Here is a 14,655-nt window from a genome sequence, read left to right as displayed (position 1 = left end):
AACTGAACTGTGAGGAACACTGAACACTAGCTTGACGGTCAGCTCCTCTAAGGAGGAAGGTCATAGGGGCTCAGATCTTCATCCTTCACTGTGAACTTCTTTCCTGTGCTCACATGAATCAACTCAACATGTTTTAGAGACAGGATCTTATTCACTGTATGTGGTAGGACTAGACTTCTAGTGAATACTACTCTCATCCCAGGTGAGAAGTCTTCAGTGGAAATTTTTTTATTCCTCTAGTCCTTTGGTACCTTTTTCTTGGGACCTCCTGCCTCCTTGGTAGGTGAGGAATGTCTAACACCGAACTTAGGGTTGATGTCAGGGGAAACTGTATGGGTTTCCACCAAAGGGGAAGGCTTAAGCAAAGAACTCTGCATGCAAGTACTTCCTGTTCCAGAGATTGGTGAAGGTCTGAAAACCTTGAACACCAAGTAGTCCTCACGTAGCCTCAGAACTAACTCTCCTATCTCAATATCTATTAAGGCTCTTCTAGTGGCTAGGAATGGTCTTCCTAGTATGATGGAGTCATTTGCATCCTCTCCCATATCAAGTATGACAAAATCTGTAGGGAGGAATAGCTCTCTAACCTTGACCAAGACATTTTCCACTAGCCCATGTGCCTGTCTCAGAGATTTATCAGCCATCTCCAATGCTATCCTTGTAGGCTGTGCTTCTTGAATTTTCATCTTTTTCATTACAGACAAGGGCATTAGATTGATACTTGAGCCAAGATCACAAAGATCTTTGTCAAAAGTGAGATTTCCAATAGAACAAGGAATCTAAAAGCTTCCCAAATCTGGCATCTTCTTAGGTAGCTTGCTCTGAATGAGTGCATTACACTCCTTGGTCAGCACCACTGTTTCATTTCCCTTTAAGACCTTCTTCTCAAAGAGTAAGTCTTTCATGAATGCAGCATAGGAAGGCATCTTCTCTAGAATCTTAGCAAAAGGAATATTAATTTGTAGCTTTCTAAAAACTTCCAAGAACTGAGAGTACCATTCATCCTTGGTCTCCTTGATGAGCAGATATTTACGCTTTTTGGCATCATTTTCATATAATTTTTAGCATGTTTTGTTTAATTTTTATTAATTTTCATAGGTTTTAGTGCAAATTTCACATTTTTGGATTCTACATTGAGTTTGTATATTTTTATGCAATTTTAGGTATTTTCTGGCTGAAATTGAAGAGTTGGAGCAAAAGACTGATTCAGAGGCAGAGAAAGCACTGCAGATGCTGTCTGGATCTGACCTCCTTGCACTCAAAAGAGATTTTTTGGAGCTACAGATATCCAAATAGAGCGTTCTTATTGGCTATGGAAAGCTAACATCTAGAGCTTTCCAGAAATATATAATAGTTCATACTTTGCTTCAGCATTGAAGACCCAAAACTAATGTCCAATGCCAGCCTCCTACCCTATTATGGCGTCCAACGCCCTAGAGGCCTCCTAGCACGTGGATCTCAATCAAGCTCAGTCCACTCACCAAATGGGCCTCAGAAGTGGATTTTAGTACTAAACGACTGTTTTTCCCTTCTTAATGTAATCCTTAGTCATTAGTTTAGTATTTAAAGATTTTTACACCTCTCATCAAAGGAGAGGACGCACACTTTACACATTTATCATTGTATTTTCTATTAGTATGAGTTTCCAAACCTCCTAGGTTGAGGGGAGGAGCCCTGCTGAGTTTTATGGATTAATAAAAGTATTACTGTTTCTTTTCAATACGTGTTTGATTCTCTATTCTAAGATGTATCTTCGTTCTTCATCAATATGAATGCGTTGAACTGGCATAAGGATATCACATTCTACATGAGTTCAGAGTGAGTCTTTCATCAGACAATGATGAACCACCAGCTTAATTATACATCTCTTAGACGGCTAATCCACGACTTCGTTGGGGACTTCTCGAAACATCAGTTCAGCCGAGGTATGGGGAGATTAGAGTCTTTGTGGTAGATGCTAGAACCCAAAGGTGCAGCATTCTCTGATCCGGAAGATTCGACCTTGTCTGTGGCATTTTGAGTAGGATCATTAAAGAGAATGGACTGCAGGAGCTTCACCTTCAATCAGAATGGATCCACACTAACCTTGGGGTTCAGATCTAGAGGAGCATTGGCGACCTCTCAACCGGCATTGATCACATACAGCCTGCCATAGATGAAATCATTCACAATTTAAGAAGACAGTAAAACCAGAATTAATCCAAAAGAATAAAGCATCTCCAAGCCTTAACCATCTTCTTATCATTATAAACATATCAACCTAGTTAAGATCTCTTTATTCTAATTTTATGCTTTTAACCAAATCCAACAACTCTTCTATCCTGATAAACTCCAATTTTGTGGTTTATATTGTGTTGATTTTATGGGGGTTTTATCAATTTTTCCCACATTTATTTACTAAAATAGCATGGTTTTGTAAATTCTCCTTAAATTGTGCTTAAGAGTGAAAACATGCTTTTTAGGCCCAAAAATTGATAAATTTAATTCACTTTAATTCCATTCGATGCCTTGATATGTTTGTTAAGTGATTTCAGGTTTAGAAGACAAAGATTAGATTGAAGAAATGAAGAAAAAGCATGTAAAAATGGAGAACTCATGAAGAAATGAAGGAATTGCTAAGCTGTCAATCCTGACCTCTTTGTACTTAAACAATCATAACTTGAGCTACAGAGGTCCAAATAAAGCGGTTTTAGTTGTGTTGGAAAGCTAACATCTGGGGCTTCAAAATGATATGCAATATTCCATAGTTTCCAGGACGTTTGGTGATGTGTATGCGTCGTTCCACGTGCACATGTCGCATGATCAGCATGGGCCATTTTAAGAAATTCGTGGCCAGCGATTTCTAGCTCATTTTGGGCCCAATCTAACTCATTTCTGATGCTATTGAACCCAATGATTGAAGGAGGATGAACCAAGTAGTTATAGTTGAGTTTTTATCATGTTGGAGATGTAGAATTCTAGAGAGAGAGGCTCTCTCCTCTCTATAGATTTAGGGTTCTTTGTTTCCTTCCTTTTAGATCTAGATTTCATTCTTCCTTTGCCTTAATATTCCTTCTTCCTTTATTTGTTCTAGTATTTTACTTCTCTTGTTAATTCCTCTATTTTGTCAATTTTAGTTTATGAACTCTCTTGTTGATTTCCATTTCTTTTTAATACAATTTATGATTTCCATGCCTTTTTATAATTGCTTTAGTTTCCTATTGTTGATCTCTTGCCTTTGTAGTTATAGCATCCTTTAATTCTTGCAATTTATGATATTTACTTTTATTGCCCTATATGTGTTTGATGAAATGTCTCTTTTAGTTATGAGTTAGATTTTTCTCCTCTTGGCTTGAGTTAAGTAATTAGAGACTCTTGAGTTATCAAATTCTTTTATTGATTGACAATTGGAAGTTGCTAGTTGAATTGAATGCCACGAAAGCTAGTCTTTCACAATGAGCTGACTAGGACTTGTGGACAAGAGCCAATTCCATCCACTTGACTTTCCTTCATAGTTAGAGGTTAACTAAGTGGGAGCAATGGACAATTCTTGCCACAATTGATGATGATAATGAGGATAGGACTTCTAGTTCTCATTCCTTGCCAAAAGCTTTCTTAGTTATTAGTTTATTTCTTTTGCTATTTACATTTCTTGTTCCTTATTGCAAAAACCCCAAAACATTCCTTCATAGCCAATAATAAAGCACTTCATTGTAATTCATAGGAAGAACGACCCGGGATTAATACTCTCGGTTATTTTATTGGGGTTGAACTAGTGACAACCATATTAAATTTGATGTGAGGATTCATTATTAGTTTAGAACTATACTTGCAATGTAACAATTATTTTTGTGAAATTCTTTACTGACATAAAATCCGCTATCAATCCGCCTGACTAAGATCTGCAAGAGAACTATAGCTTGCTTCAAATCACAATCCTCGTGGGTTCGACCCTGACTCACACAGATATTACTTAGATGACCCAGTGCACTTGCTGGTTCAGTTGTGTGGAAGTGTGGGATTCTGCGCACCACTCCTCTTGGAGGTTCTGAGGTTATGGTGCTCCAGGATCTTGACTAAGCGCCCTAGGTAGGGCATGTAACAATGTAGCTTCAGCCTTTCTGGAGCTTCTTTCTCCTCTGACCCCTTAGTAACTTGTGTAACGACCCAATTCCCAGTACGTGATGGTCATACTAAAAACTGAGCGCCACTAACTTGCCTTCCTAGACTTAATTATTACTTATTATTAAGCCTATAATCGTGTTAGCACGAGATCGATTTTTCTTGGAAACTTTCTCCTTTATACGTGAAAATCTTGGTACGAAAATGATGGGTCTAAGAAAGCTTAAACATTCACATACAGAATTACAGGAAACCAATTAGTAAACCGGCAAGTAAGATAAATAGAATAATGTACTTCACAAACATTATAAACAAGAGTCATAAAGAAGTCAAGTCCATGTACCAACTTATACCGCTTATTACTATACATACATACAGATATATACCCCTCCGGGTCCTGGCCCATAAAGGAAGCTCCTAATCTGGAACCCGAGCTAACCTAGCCAGTCTGTACAACTCCTAATCTCTCGGTGGATTGGTGTGCGTCGTATCGCCGGTTAGGAAATTTTCGCACAAAGATTGCGATCACGTCGGTAGCATAGTCCCAACCGACAAACAACACCGCACCAAAGTTTGGAATCAAAAGATATCATAATTCAAAACCAATATAAACCGGGAGTTTTACTTCCCGGGTTATCTCCAAAGAACCTAGTGATCAATGAGTGTGTAATTTTTGGTTGTGAAGGCAACAAGGTTTTCAATGAAGAGATGAACAATTAAAGAAATAAAAGAACATTAAAAATTGCAAGTAATGATCAAATAAAGGAATTAAGGAACTAGCTACGTAATATAGACAAGTAAGCTATAAAGGTAATTGATGAATGTATGTGTGGGTGTGATTCAAAACATAAATGGAGTCTTGGCTTGGGATGAGCTAGGGACCTTTCCTTGTCGGAACCACAACTATGACAATTATAATGGATTAATCTCACTTGGTTAACCCCCACATCGGAGAGTAAGTTAAGGAGCATAAATGTTCTTAATCCACAAATCCTAACTCACTTGCTAATTTCCTTAGCAACAAGTTAGCTTTAGTGGAAACAAGAATAATTAACAATCCAAGAATTATCACTAAATGTTGGACATCCCAACTCTAGGAACCCAATTACTCATTTTTCCCAAGTCAAGAGGTAGAAATTTAGCCCATAATTAAGCTTGAGATTTCTACAAACACTTGGTGGGCAAAAACACAAAACATGGTGAAATTGAGAAAAGGCTTGAAACTAAGAGCAACAAATAATCAAAAGCAACAATAACAACTCAATCAAGCATATAACAATCATCAATTATCAAAATTATCAACAAGAAATCAAAATTGGAAAAAGTATGTATATTGAAACTATAACTTCAACTACAAGAAAGAGTAGCAAAATTGTAACTAAAAAGAGTAGTAATTAAGAAATACTTACAATGGAGGCTAGCAAAATCCAGGAGCAAAAATAGAAATGACACTTGAAATGTAAAATCCTAGTATCCCTAATGGAGATGAAAGAAAACTTAGAGAAAAACTACACTAAAAACCTCCTACTACTACTCCTAAAACTATCCTAATGGTATCCTCCTCCATAGTGATGTTTTTTCCCTTCATTATGAGCTATTGGCTTCAGAATTGGGCCTCCAATCCATCAAAAATGCGAGTCACGTGCATTTTTAATGAAGGCATGTGCGGGTACCTGTGCGTACGCACAGACATGTGCGCACGCACACTCGGCCAAAATCTCTATCTGTGCACACGCACACTTCGCGATGCTCAGGGTAGTCGCGCGACGCGTAAGATGCTGCTCGCGTACACGTTTTTCTCTGCTCTGGTTCCTGTGCGTACGCACACATTGCTTTGCTCTTCTCCTTTGATTCTTCATGCTTCCTCCTCTTTGCATGCTTTTCTTCCATTCTTACCAAGCCATTCCTACTTTATACATCTGAAATCACTCACAAACAACATCGAGGTATCGAATGGAAGGTAAATGGAATAAAATAGGCTAAATTAGGCACAAAAGAGCATGTTTTTATAATTAAGCACAATTTTGGAGGAAAGTTCAAAAGCATGCTAATTAAGGGAATAAGTGCAGCTTTATATGATGAAATCCAGTCAATTCTAACAAAAAATTGTCGTAAAATATAGATTTATCAATTCCCCCACACTTAAACACTAGCATGTCTTCATGCTAATCACATTCAAAGGAGATGTATAAAAGGGAAAACACTTTATTCTATGTACTATCTAAATGCATGCAACTAACTTAGATATTACCTACTAATGTCTATTCTACTAGAATTTGGTAGAAACAAACCAAGAAATTCCAATCAATCTCAAGGAAGCTTTAGGGCCAAGGCAAAAAGTAGATGCACTATGATCAATATCCAAAGAATTGAATTGAGATTTTCAAAACTAACAACTAGACAACTTGCAAGAAGATACGATATAAGGAACAAGAACATAGAATTGAGCGATCGAACCCCTCACTGGGTGTGTTTACACTCTATTCGCTCAGTGTTTAGGGCTTAATCATTCAATTCTCCTATCATGCTTTTCAAAGATTTTGCAAGTCATCTAACAATCAACTAATATTTGATGCATGAAAAACAAATATCATGAGGTCTTTGGAGGGTTGTAATGGGGTTAAGGTCAAGGTAAGATCAATATGGTTAAGTAGACTTAATGAATTAGACCTTTGATTAGCTCAAGTGACCACCTAATCCTATACCATCCTATATACACATAAGCAAACTACCTAGCTACCCATTTATCTCTTTTTTCACAAACTCACTCATGCATTTTCTTCTAAAAACATAGACATATGCATCTTTTATTCATCTTTTTATTTCACATGCTATTATGCACAATATAATTTTTTTTATTGCAAAACTTTGCAAAACCAAATTTTTCTTGTTTTTTTGTAAATCAACAAGAGGTGAATATGTCTTGAACCATGAATACATGAGTAGTTACTCATTTTTCAAATTTTCACAATAAATATCCCAAATTGGCTCACAACCAATGTTTCCCAACAATCTTCCCCCACACTTAGATTACACACACTACTCCACCCAAGCTAATCAAAGAACAATTCAAGGATATCAATAATTTTTCGCTTTAGGGAGAATAATGTGCTTAGCATTAGAACAAAAGGGGATTTAAAGGCTCAAAAGGGGTTACAAAGGTGAATGTAAAGGTTGGCCATATGATTTAGTGGGTTCAACATCAAAGATGGCCTCAATCATACTAAATGCAATCAAACATAAAAAATAAGACATATAGATTCATGCAAATCTAAGATTACAATAAAAAAGGAGTATAATCACACAAGAAAAAACTTTATGGTTGGAAATATACAACCATCTATTAGGGCTCAAATATCACAAGGTATGTTGTTCTATCTCTTTTTCTATGTTCTATAAAAGAAATACTCCAAGCAAGTTGAAAAATAATTTTCAATTTAATCAATGGCATGGCCTAAGAAGGGTTTCATGGAAATTTCTTGTTGTTTCACCAAAATTATTCACTCTAACATGCAACATGCAAATATTTACTATCATAAAACCATAAGAACTTAAAGAAATATATACAAACAAACCAACAAAGTACAAACACTAAAGTAAAGGAAGCTAGAAAGGAAACTAAAAAGGTATTGCAAAGTGTCCAAGAAGAAAAATTTTACCCCCCTCAAGATGGTCAAACCTCCCCAACACTTAGATAGTGCACGGTCCTCCGTGCAAGCTCATCATATGGGAGAACGATAACTTGGGGCTGCCACCTTCAGTTGGTGGTCTATGACAAGGGTTGATCACTCTCATCATCCTCCTCCCCAACTAACTCTGATAAAGCTTTGGGAGTTGGGCCGGGGTCTCTTCCTTCTAGCTTTGTTGTTATCCACTCGAAACGCTTGTGCTCAAGTTGCTCCATATTGTGGATGTCATGCAAGATGTCTCGGAAAAGATCCGGAAGAGACCAGAGAAACGGTAAAGGAGTTGATGAAGATGATGGGTTTGATGATGGTGCTGTGGGTGCCTTCCTCTTGGAGGGTGTCCTCTTTGATGATCCGTCTAAATCACCCCGCAGAATGAAGTTGTTACCTCTTGGTGTCTTGAACATGACGTCCGTGGGTTGCCTCTCTACCCTTGCTGCTATAACTAGTCACATCACCATCGATGGGAAACGGATGTTGATATTTTTCTTTTCAATCAGTTTCCAAATCGATTTGTGCATCAAAGGTACAATGGCTATTCGCCTTCCTTCCAAAATAGCCCAAATAAGCAAAGCAGCTTTGAATCTGACATGGGTAGTATGGGTGCTAGGGACTATATAGTCGGCCATTATCTGATGCCAAATACGCACCTCGACATTCAAGTCGGAATAAGCAATACTCGTGGGAATAGATTTCCTCCCTTTGCTATATTCCCAACTTGCCCCGGGACGGCCAATCTTCTTAAAAATGGGAGCCAATGATATCCTCCCCTTGAGCACATCCGCTTTGATCTTTGAATACTCATCCTTTGTAGGCGGTATGTGGGGAATCACCAGAATAGCTTCTAAAGGCTTGTTGGAAGTGTCCAACATCTTCCCTCGGAGGAATACCGACTCTTCTTCCCAAGTTTGGTAGTTCGCATAGAATTCCCGCACCATGGATTCATTAACTTCAATGGGGTCTTGCTCAAGAAATCCCCAATGAAGCGAGACAATCCTTTCATGAATAATTGCCTTGTACCTGCTTGGAACCTTCAATGTCCACTCCCCATGGATTGTTCTTTTCTCAATTTCCTCATATTGGAAGTCAGCTCTTCGGTTAACCAAGGTACTTGGTTTCTCACATTGGCGATCCAACCAAATATTAGGAGGGCGAGTTGTTGGTTGCACAACCGATGGTGTAACCGGTGCTTTACCTTTCTTCCACATCCTAAAAAGAAGAATAAAAAATAAAAGATTTCACGATTATCTGGCAATAGATAAAATACAATCAATGAGGAAGCACAAATAAAGTGAAATCAATTTAAATTCTTAATTGGAAGCCTTCTAAACAGTGTGATTTAAGAAAAGTAATGTATGTATTCTAAGAATGCGCACGGTTAGAACACACACACCGGCCGGATAAAATAGAAATCACACGATTAAAATAATCAGAGCTCAATACTTCACAATCAAGTGTTTAAGTTTCAAGACTTAAGAATGGACATGCAAGCAAACTCAAACAAGCACCAAATTACTTAGTTGAATTCTTGAAGAGAATGGTTATTGAGGTTGTGGACATGAAAACTTATTGATAAAAATGGTGCACAGCAACAATAACTATTCAACCAAAGTAGAACGTCATTGTTCATCCTAAAAAAAATAACAACCACACATACAATGTCCCTTAGTTAAGGTAAAGGATGTTTGATCAAGACATCAAGATGTATGGACACTTGTAAGGTGATTACTCCAATTCAATGACCAAGATGAACAATGTCAAATTATATTCAACTAAGATCAATGCATTCACAACAAACACCCATCAACAAAGGATTAAAAGTCATGTAAGACATGGGTGTCAGAACTTTAAGTTCAATAAAAACAAGGGAATGCATTGGTAAATTCATCATCAACAACCATATTTGAAGTTTCACAATTCATAGAATATGCCAAATGGCCAATTCACATGAATCACACAAAAGTTTCATAGAAGCATTTCATCAAACAATTAATATGCATTGTGCAAACTCATGATAATTAAGCTTGAAATCAATCAAATTCAACCCAATGATTCAAGTATCAACACTTGCAATACAAAGATAACTAAAGAAAGCAACAAATTCAATATAAATAACATCAAAAGAAAACAAAAGCAACTCAAGATATCAACATAAAAAGAAATAGGAAGAAACAAAACCTGAAAATCAAAGAGTGAAGAAAATAAGAGGAGAAGAGGAAACAATGGCACTAGTTATAGCCACTGCGAGTTCACAGTGGTTGATTTTGCCGGAATTACACCGGATTTTCACAAGGGTGAAGGAAACACTCCAGTGGAAGAGAAAGAAAAGAAAGAGAAGAAAGAAAAGGTAGAAGAAAGAGAGAAGAGAGAGAAAAAGAGGTGGCGGCGGCTGACAGCGGTGGCAGGGTCGCCTAAGAATGCTGGCGGAGGGATGGTGCAACAGCAATAGGAAGAGAAGAGAGAAAGAGCTGCTGGAAAGAACAAGGGAGTTGCCCTGTTTAACGCCCAGGTCAAGGCCTGTTCATGCGCAAAAGGAGTTGTGTGCGTGCATAGGAAGTGAAATAGAGAGGGATGCGAGTGCACACAGTGTGCGAACGCTCGAAACAGAAGGGTAGCACGAAAAGATTGCGATCATATCGGTAGCATAGTCCCAATCGACAAACAACACCGCACCAAAGTTTGGAACAAAAGATATCACAATTTAAAACCAATATAAACCGGGAGTTTTACTTCCCGGGTCATCTCCCAAGGACCTAGTGATCAATGAGTGTGTAATTTTCGGTTGTGAAGGCAACAAGGTTTTCAATAAAGAGATGAACAATTAAATAAATAAAAGAACATTAAAAATTGCAAGTAATGAACTAATAAAGGAATTAAGGAACTAGCTACGTAATATAGACAAGTAAGCTATAAAGGTAATTGATATATGTATGTGTGGGTGTGATTCAAAACATAAATGGAGTCTTGGCTTGGGATGAGCTAGGGACCTTTCCTTGTCGGAACCACAACTATGACAATTATAATGGATTAATCTCACTTGGTTAACCCCCACATTAGAGAGTAAGTTAAGGAGCATAAATGTTCTTAATCCATAAACCCTAACTCACTTGCTAATTTCGTTAGCAACAAGTTAGCTTTAGTGAAAACAAGAACAATTAACAATCTAAGAATTATCACTAAATGTTGGACATCCCAACTCTAGGAACCCAATTGCTCATTTTCCCCAAGCCAAGAGGTAGAAATTTAGCCCATAATTAAGCTTGACATTTCTACAAATACTTGGTGGGCAAAAATACAAAACATGGTGAAATTGAGAAAAGGCTTGAAATTAAGAGCAACAAATGATCAAAAGCAACAATAACAATTCAATAAAGCATATAACAATCATCAATTATCAAAATCATCAACAAGAAATCAAAATTGGAAAAAGTATGTATATTGAAACTATAACTTCAATTACAAGAAAGAGTAGCAAAATTGTAACTAAAAAGCGTAGTAATTAAGAAATACTTACAATGGAGGCTAGCAAAATCCAAGAGCAAAAATGGAAATGGCACTTGAAATGTAAAATCCTAGTATAAATCCTAATGGAGTTGAAAGAAAACTTAGAGAAAAACTACACTAAAAACCTCCTATTACTACTCCTAAAACTATCCTAATGGTATCCTCCTCCATGGTGATGTTTTTCCCCTTCATTATGAGCTATTGGCTTCAGAATTGGGCCTCCAATCCATCAAAAATGCGAGTCACCTGCATTTTTAATGAAGGCATGTGCGGGTACCTGTGCGTACGCACAGACGTGTGCGCACGCACACTCGGCCAAAATCTCTATCTGTGCGCACGCACACTTCACGATGCTCAGGGTAGTCATGCGATGCATAAGATGCTGCTCGCGTGCACGCTTTGCTCTGCTCTGGTTCCTGTGCGTACGCACACATCGCTTTGCTCTTCTCCTTTGATTCTTCATGCTTCCTCCTCTTTGCATGCTCTTCTTCCATTCTTACCAAGCCATTCCTACCTTATATATCTAAAATCACTCACAAACAACATCAAGGTATTGAATGGAAGGTAAATAGAATAAAATAGGCTAAATTAGGCACAAAAGAACATGTTTTCATAATCAAGCACAATTTAGAAGGAAAGTTCAAAAGCATGCTAATTAAGGGAATAAGTGCAGGTTTATATGATGAAATCCACTAAATTATAACAAAAAATTATCGTAAAATATGGATTCATCATCAATCTATCCAAAAGTGAGAGACTAAACAAAAATTTCTACGTTAAGCTGAAGGCGCCACCCAAAATACGCTACCAACTCTTACTGTCCCTGATTAATCATTACAGCTAAAAGACAAGATTTCTATCACTTTCATATCTTGCAGTGGGTCCTGTGTCCATTTGAAGGGGAAGAAGGAAAGGGTAAGAACTGGAAAGTTCTTAGTAGTGTCGGGGTGGATAATTAGATTCATTTTATTTTAATCCTTAGTCAACAGCTACACACCACAAAACACAGACAAACTTCAACAAAGCATGACAAGTAATTCACTTAGAAGTCAATTAACCAAAAAGCACACAGACACATTCATAGAATTTTACAACAAAGAGATATGCGCAAATAAGTATGATGCATGTCTAGTCCTATATAGGCCATGAGCTCATGTGTCAGTTTGTTGCCCGATTCTCGACACTGGTCCTAAGATAAGAGTCACGTATCGCCGTCCCTATCTCAGCCAACATTCTCTCCATGAGCATTACGCATCGCCGTCCTCCTTATGAGGGAACCTTCTTTTCGGTCTCTAGTGAGCGTTACGCATCGCCATCCCCACTGAGCCGTCCCTATAGTGTCAAGTGAGCGTTACGCATCGCCGTCCCCACTAGACACTTAGCACTAAGGCCCAAACAATATTTAATTTATTTTCAATCTTTGCTCTCTACTCTACTGCGGTAGAGATCTCTTTAATTAATACCTTCTTTTCTATCTGCTCTACTGTGGCAGACATTCATTAAATCTTTTCAGTCGCTGCTCTCTGCTCTTCTGTGGTAGAAATCCTTTTACTTAATACATCCTTCTCTTTTTGTTCTTTTTCTTTTCTTTTCTTTCTCATCTTTCTCTTTTATTTTCTTACTTCTTTTCTTTCTCTCTTCTTTTCTTCAATCTTTTACTTCTTCATCATAACTCCACATTCTTTCCTCGCCTTTTCCTAATGTCTTATAAAAAAAATCATAAGATTCTTAAATTAACTGTGTCCTCTAAAGCTTTTAAGAGTTCTTTTGTTCTCTCTTCTTTGACTTAAATATTCTTAATAAAATGATAACAATAATATAAGTAAGATAATTTAAATGGTAAATAAATAAGGTTTATATTTTTTCCTAAAAAACTTATATTCATAAAACTTTTATTCTTAAACTCTTATTATCTACGTTTTAAACTTCAAACTTTTAAATATTTCATTTTTAATCCAACATTTTTATAAAATTATATTTGAAACCTCACTTGTCTCAGTATTTATAAAAGCAACCTTAAACTTTTACAAAATATCCATTTTTATCCCCGTACTTTATTTATTATCCAAAATACCCGAAAACTTAAATAATTACAAATTTTACGTTTATTTCTTGTATACAAATACAATGTTATACTTTAAAAATAAAATTTAATTACTAATCTTCCTCTTATACCGAAACCAAAACCCTTAGCCCTTTCCCTTTAAAATATTGTATTTTAATTCGGTTTCAAGTTTTTTGGTTACCGATTTTTCACAGCTTTTAGTTTAATATTTCAATCACCAAATCTCATCAATTTTCTCAATATTCAAGCTTAATAACAACCCTTAAATATATAAAAAATAGTTCAGTTCTTGTCAGATCTATAATGGCCGAACTTTAAAGTATCAAAATCAACGAGAGTCAATGATATTTCAAGCATAAGATCACTCAAATTCAAGCAATAATCATCAAACCAACCATCACACATCAAGAATATATTTAATTCATATTAAAATTACCAAACCCTACCTCCGTACGAATTCAAAATCAATGAAAACTCCAGAGAAGCTTTTTGATCGAGCTGCTGAAGAAGAAAACGTCAGAAATCGTCTGTGCCTCCTAGAACTCCAATTGGCCAAACTCAAGGGGAAAGAAAGCTACGTCACTGTCAACTTCTATCAAACAAAAATGACACCAACATGTAGAGGAGGAGGATACGAACTCTCTTACCAGATTAGATTTTTTATTGGAGTTACAAATCTCAAGAAATTGTGGAAAAAAGCTTCATAGTTTCATGGCCTCATGTTTCACTCTCTCTTGGCTTCTCTTTGTCTTATTCTTCAAGTTCATTTGGTGATGTAGGAAGGAATATGAAAATATCAAGGCTATTGGTGATTTGTGGTGCTAATAATTTATTAGGTATCATGCTTAAAGGTAATCTACGGTTTCTTTCTTTCTCTCTTTCCAAATGTCTTCCGTGAATGAAATGAATAAATAAATAAATGAAGTGAAGGTAGTGATGATCATCATTAATAAATATGGCGAGGTGTCAAGTTTTGGTGTAACCGAGTCGGCGGTTCAAGTTATAAATATCTTAAACAGATAATTATAAAAACTGGATATATTAAAACACAAGTAATAGTATGTGGTAATATATATGAGTCGCTAATATAAATGACATTAGTAATTTAGGAACTAAAAAGATTATTTGATGAAGCTTTATCAACTCTAAACTCATCAAGAAATACCGATAATTACTTATATCGGCAAAAGTCAGACTTGATAATAATATTAATATTATTATCTAGACTCCAATATAATTAGAGTAAGTAAAATAAATAAATAACATATTAATAAATTTATATTATCATTTATTTTATTT

The 14,655-nt window shown here is 36.5% G+C and overlaps 1 protein-coding gene across 1 annotated transcript; it reads right to left on the bottom strand.

The window, feature by feature from the left end:
• Positions 237–686, bottom strand: LOC107608428. The gene has a single exon (XM_016310223.1). The coding sequence runs from the start codon at positions 684–686 to the stop codon at positions 237–239; it is 450 nt and encodes a 149-aa protein (XP_016165709.1).

The sequence above is a fragment of the Arachis ipaensis genome, chromosome B01 (genome assembly GCF_000816755.2).
Source record: "Arachis ipaensis cultivar K30076 chromosome B01, Araip1.1, whole genome shotgun sequence".
Taxonomy (NCBI): domain Eukaryota; kingdom Viridiplantae; phylum Streptophyta; class Magnoliopsida; order Fabales; family Fabaceae; genus Arachis; species Arachis ipaensis.
The sequence above is the reverse complement of the archived record's forward strand: the minus strand, read 5'-3'. Positions and strand labels throughout refer to the sequence as shown.

What these genes read in the sequence shown, in the direction of transcription:
- LOC107608428 (XM_016310223.1), bottom strand. Translation starts at nt 686, where the DNA reads ATGAAAATTCAAGAAGCACAGCCTACAAGGATAGCATTGGAGATGGCT.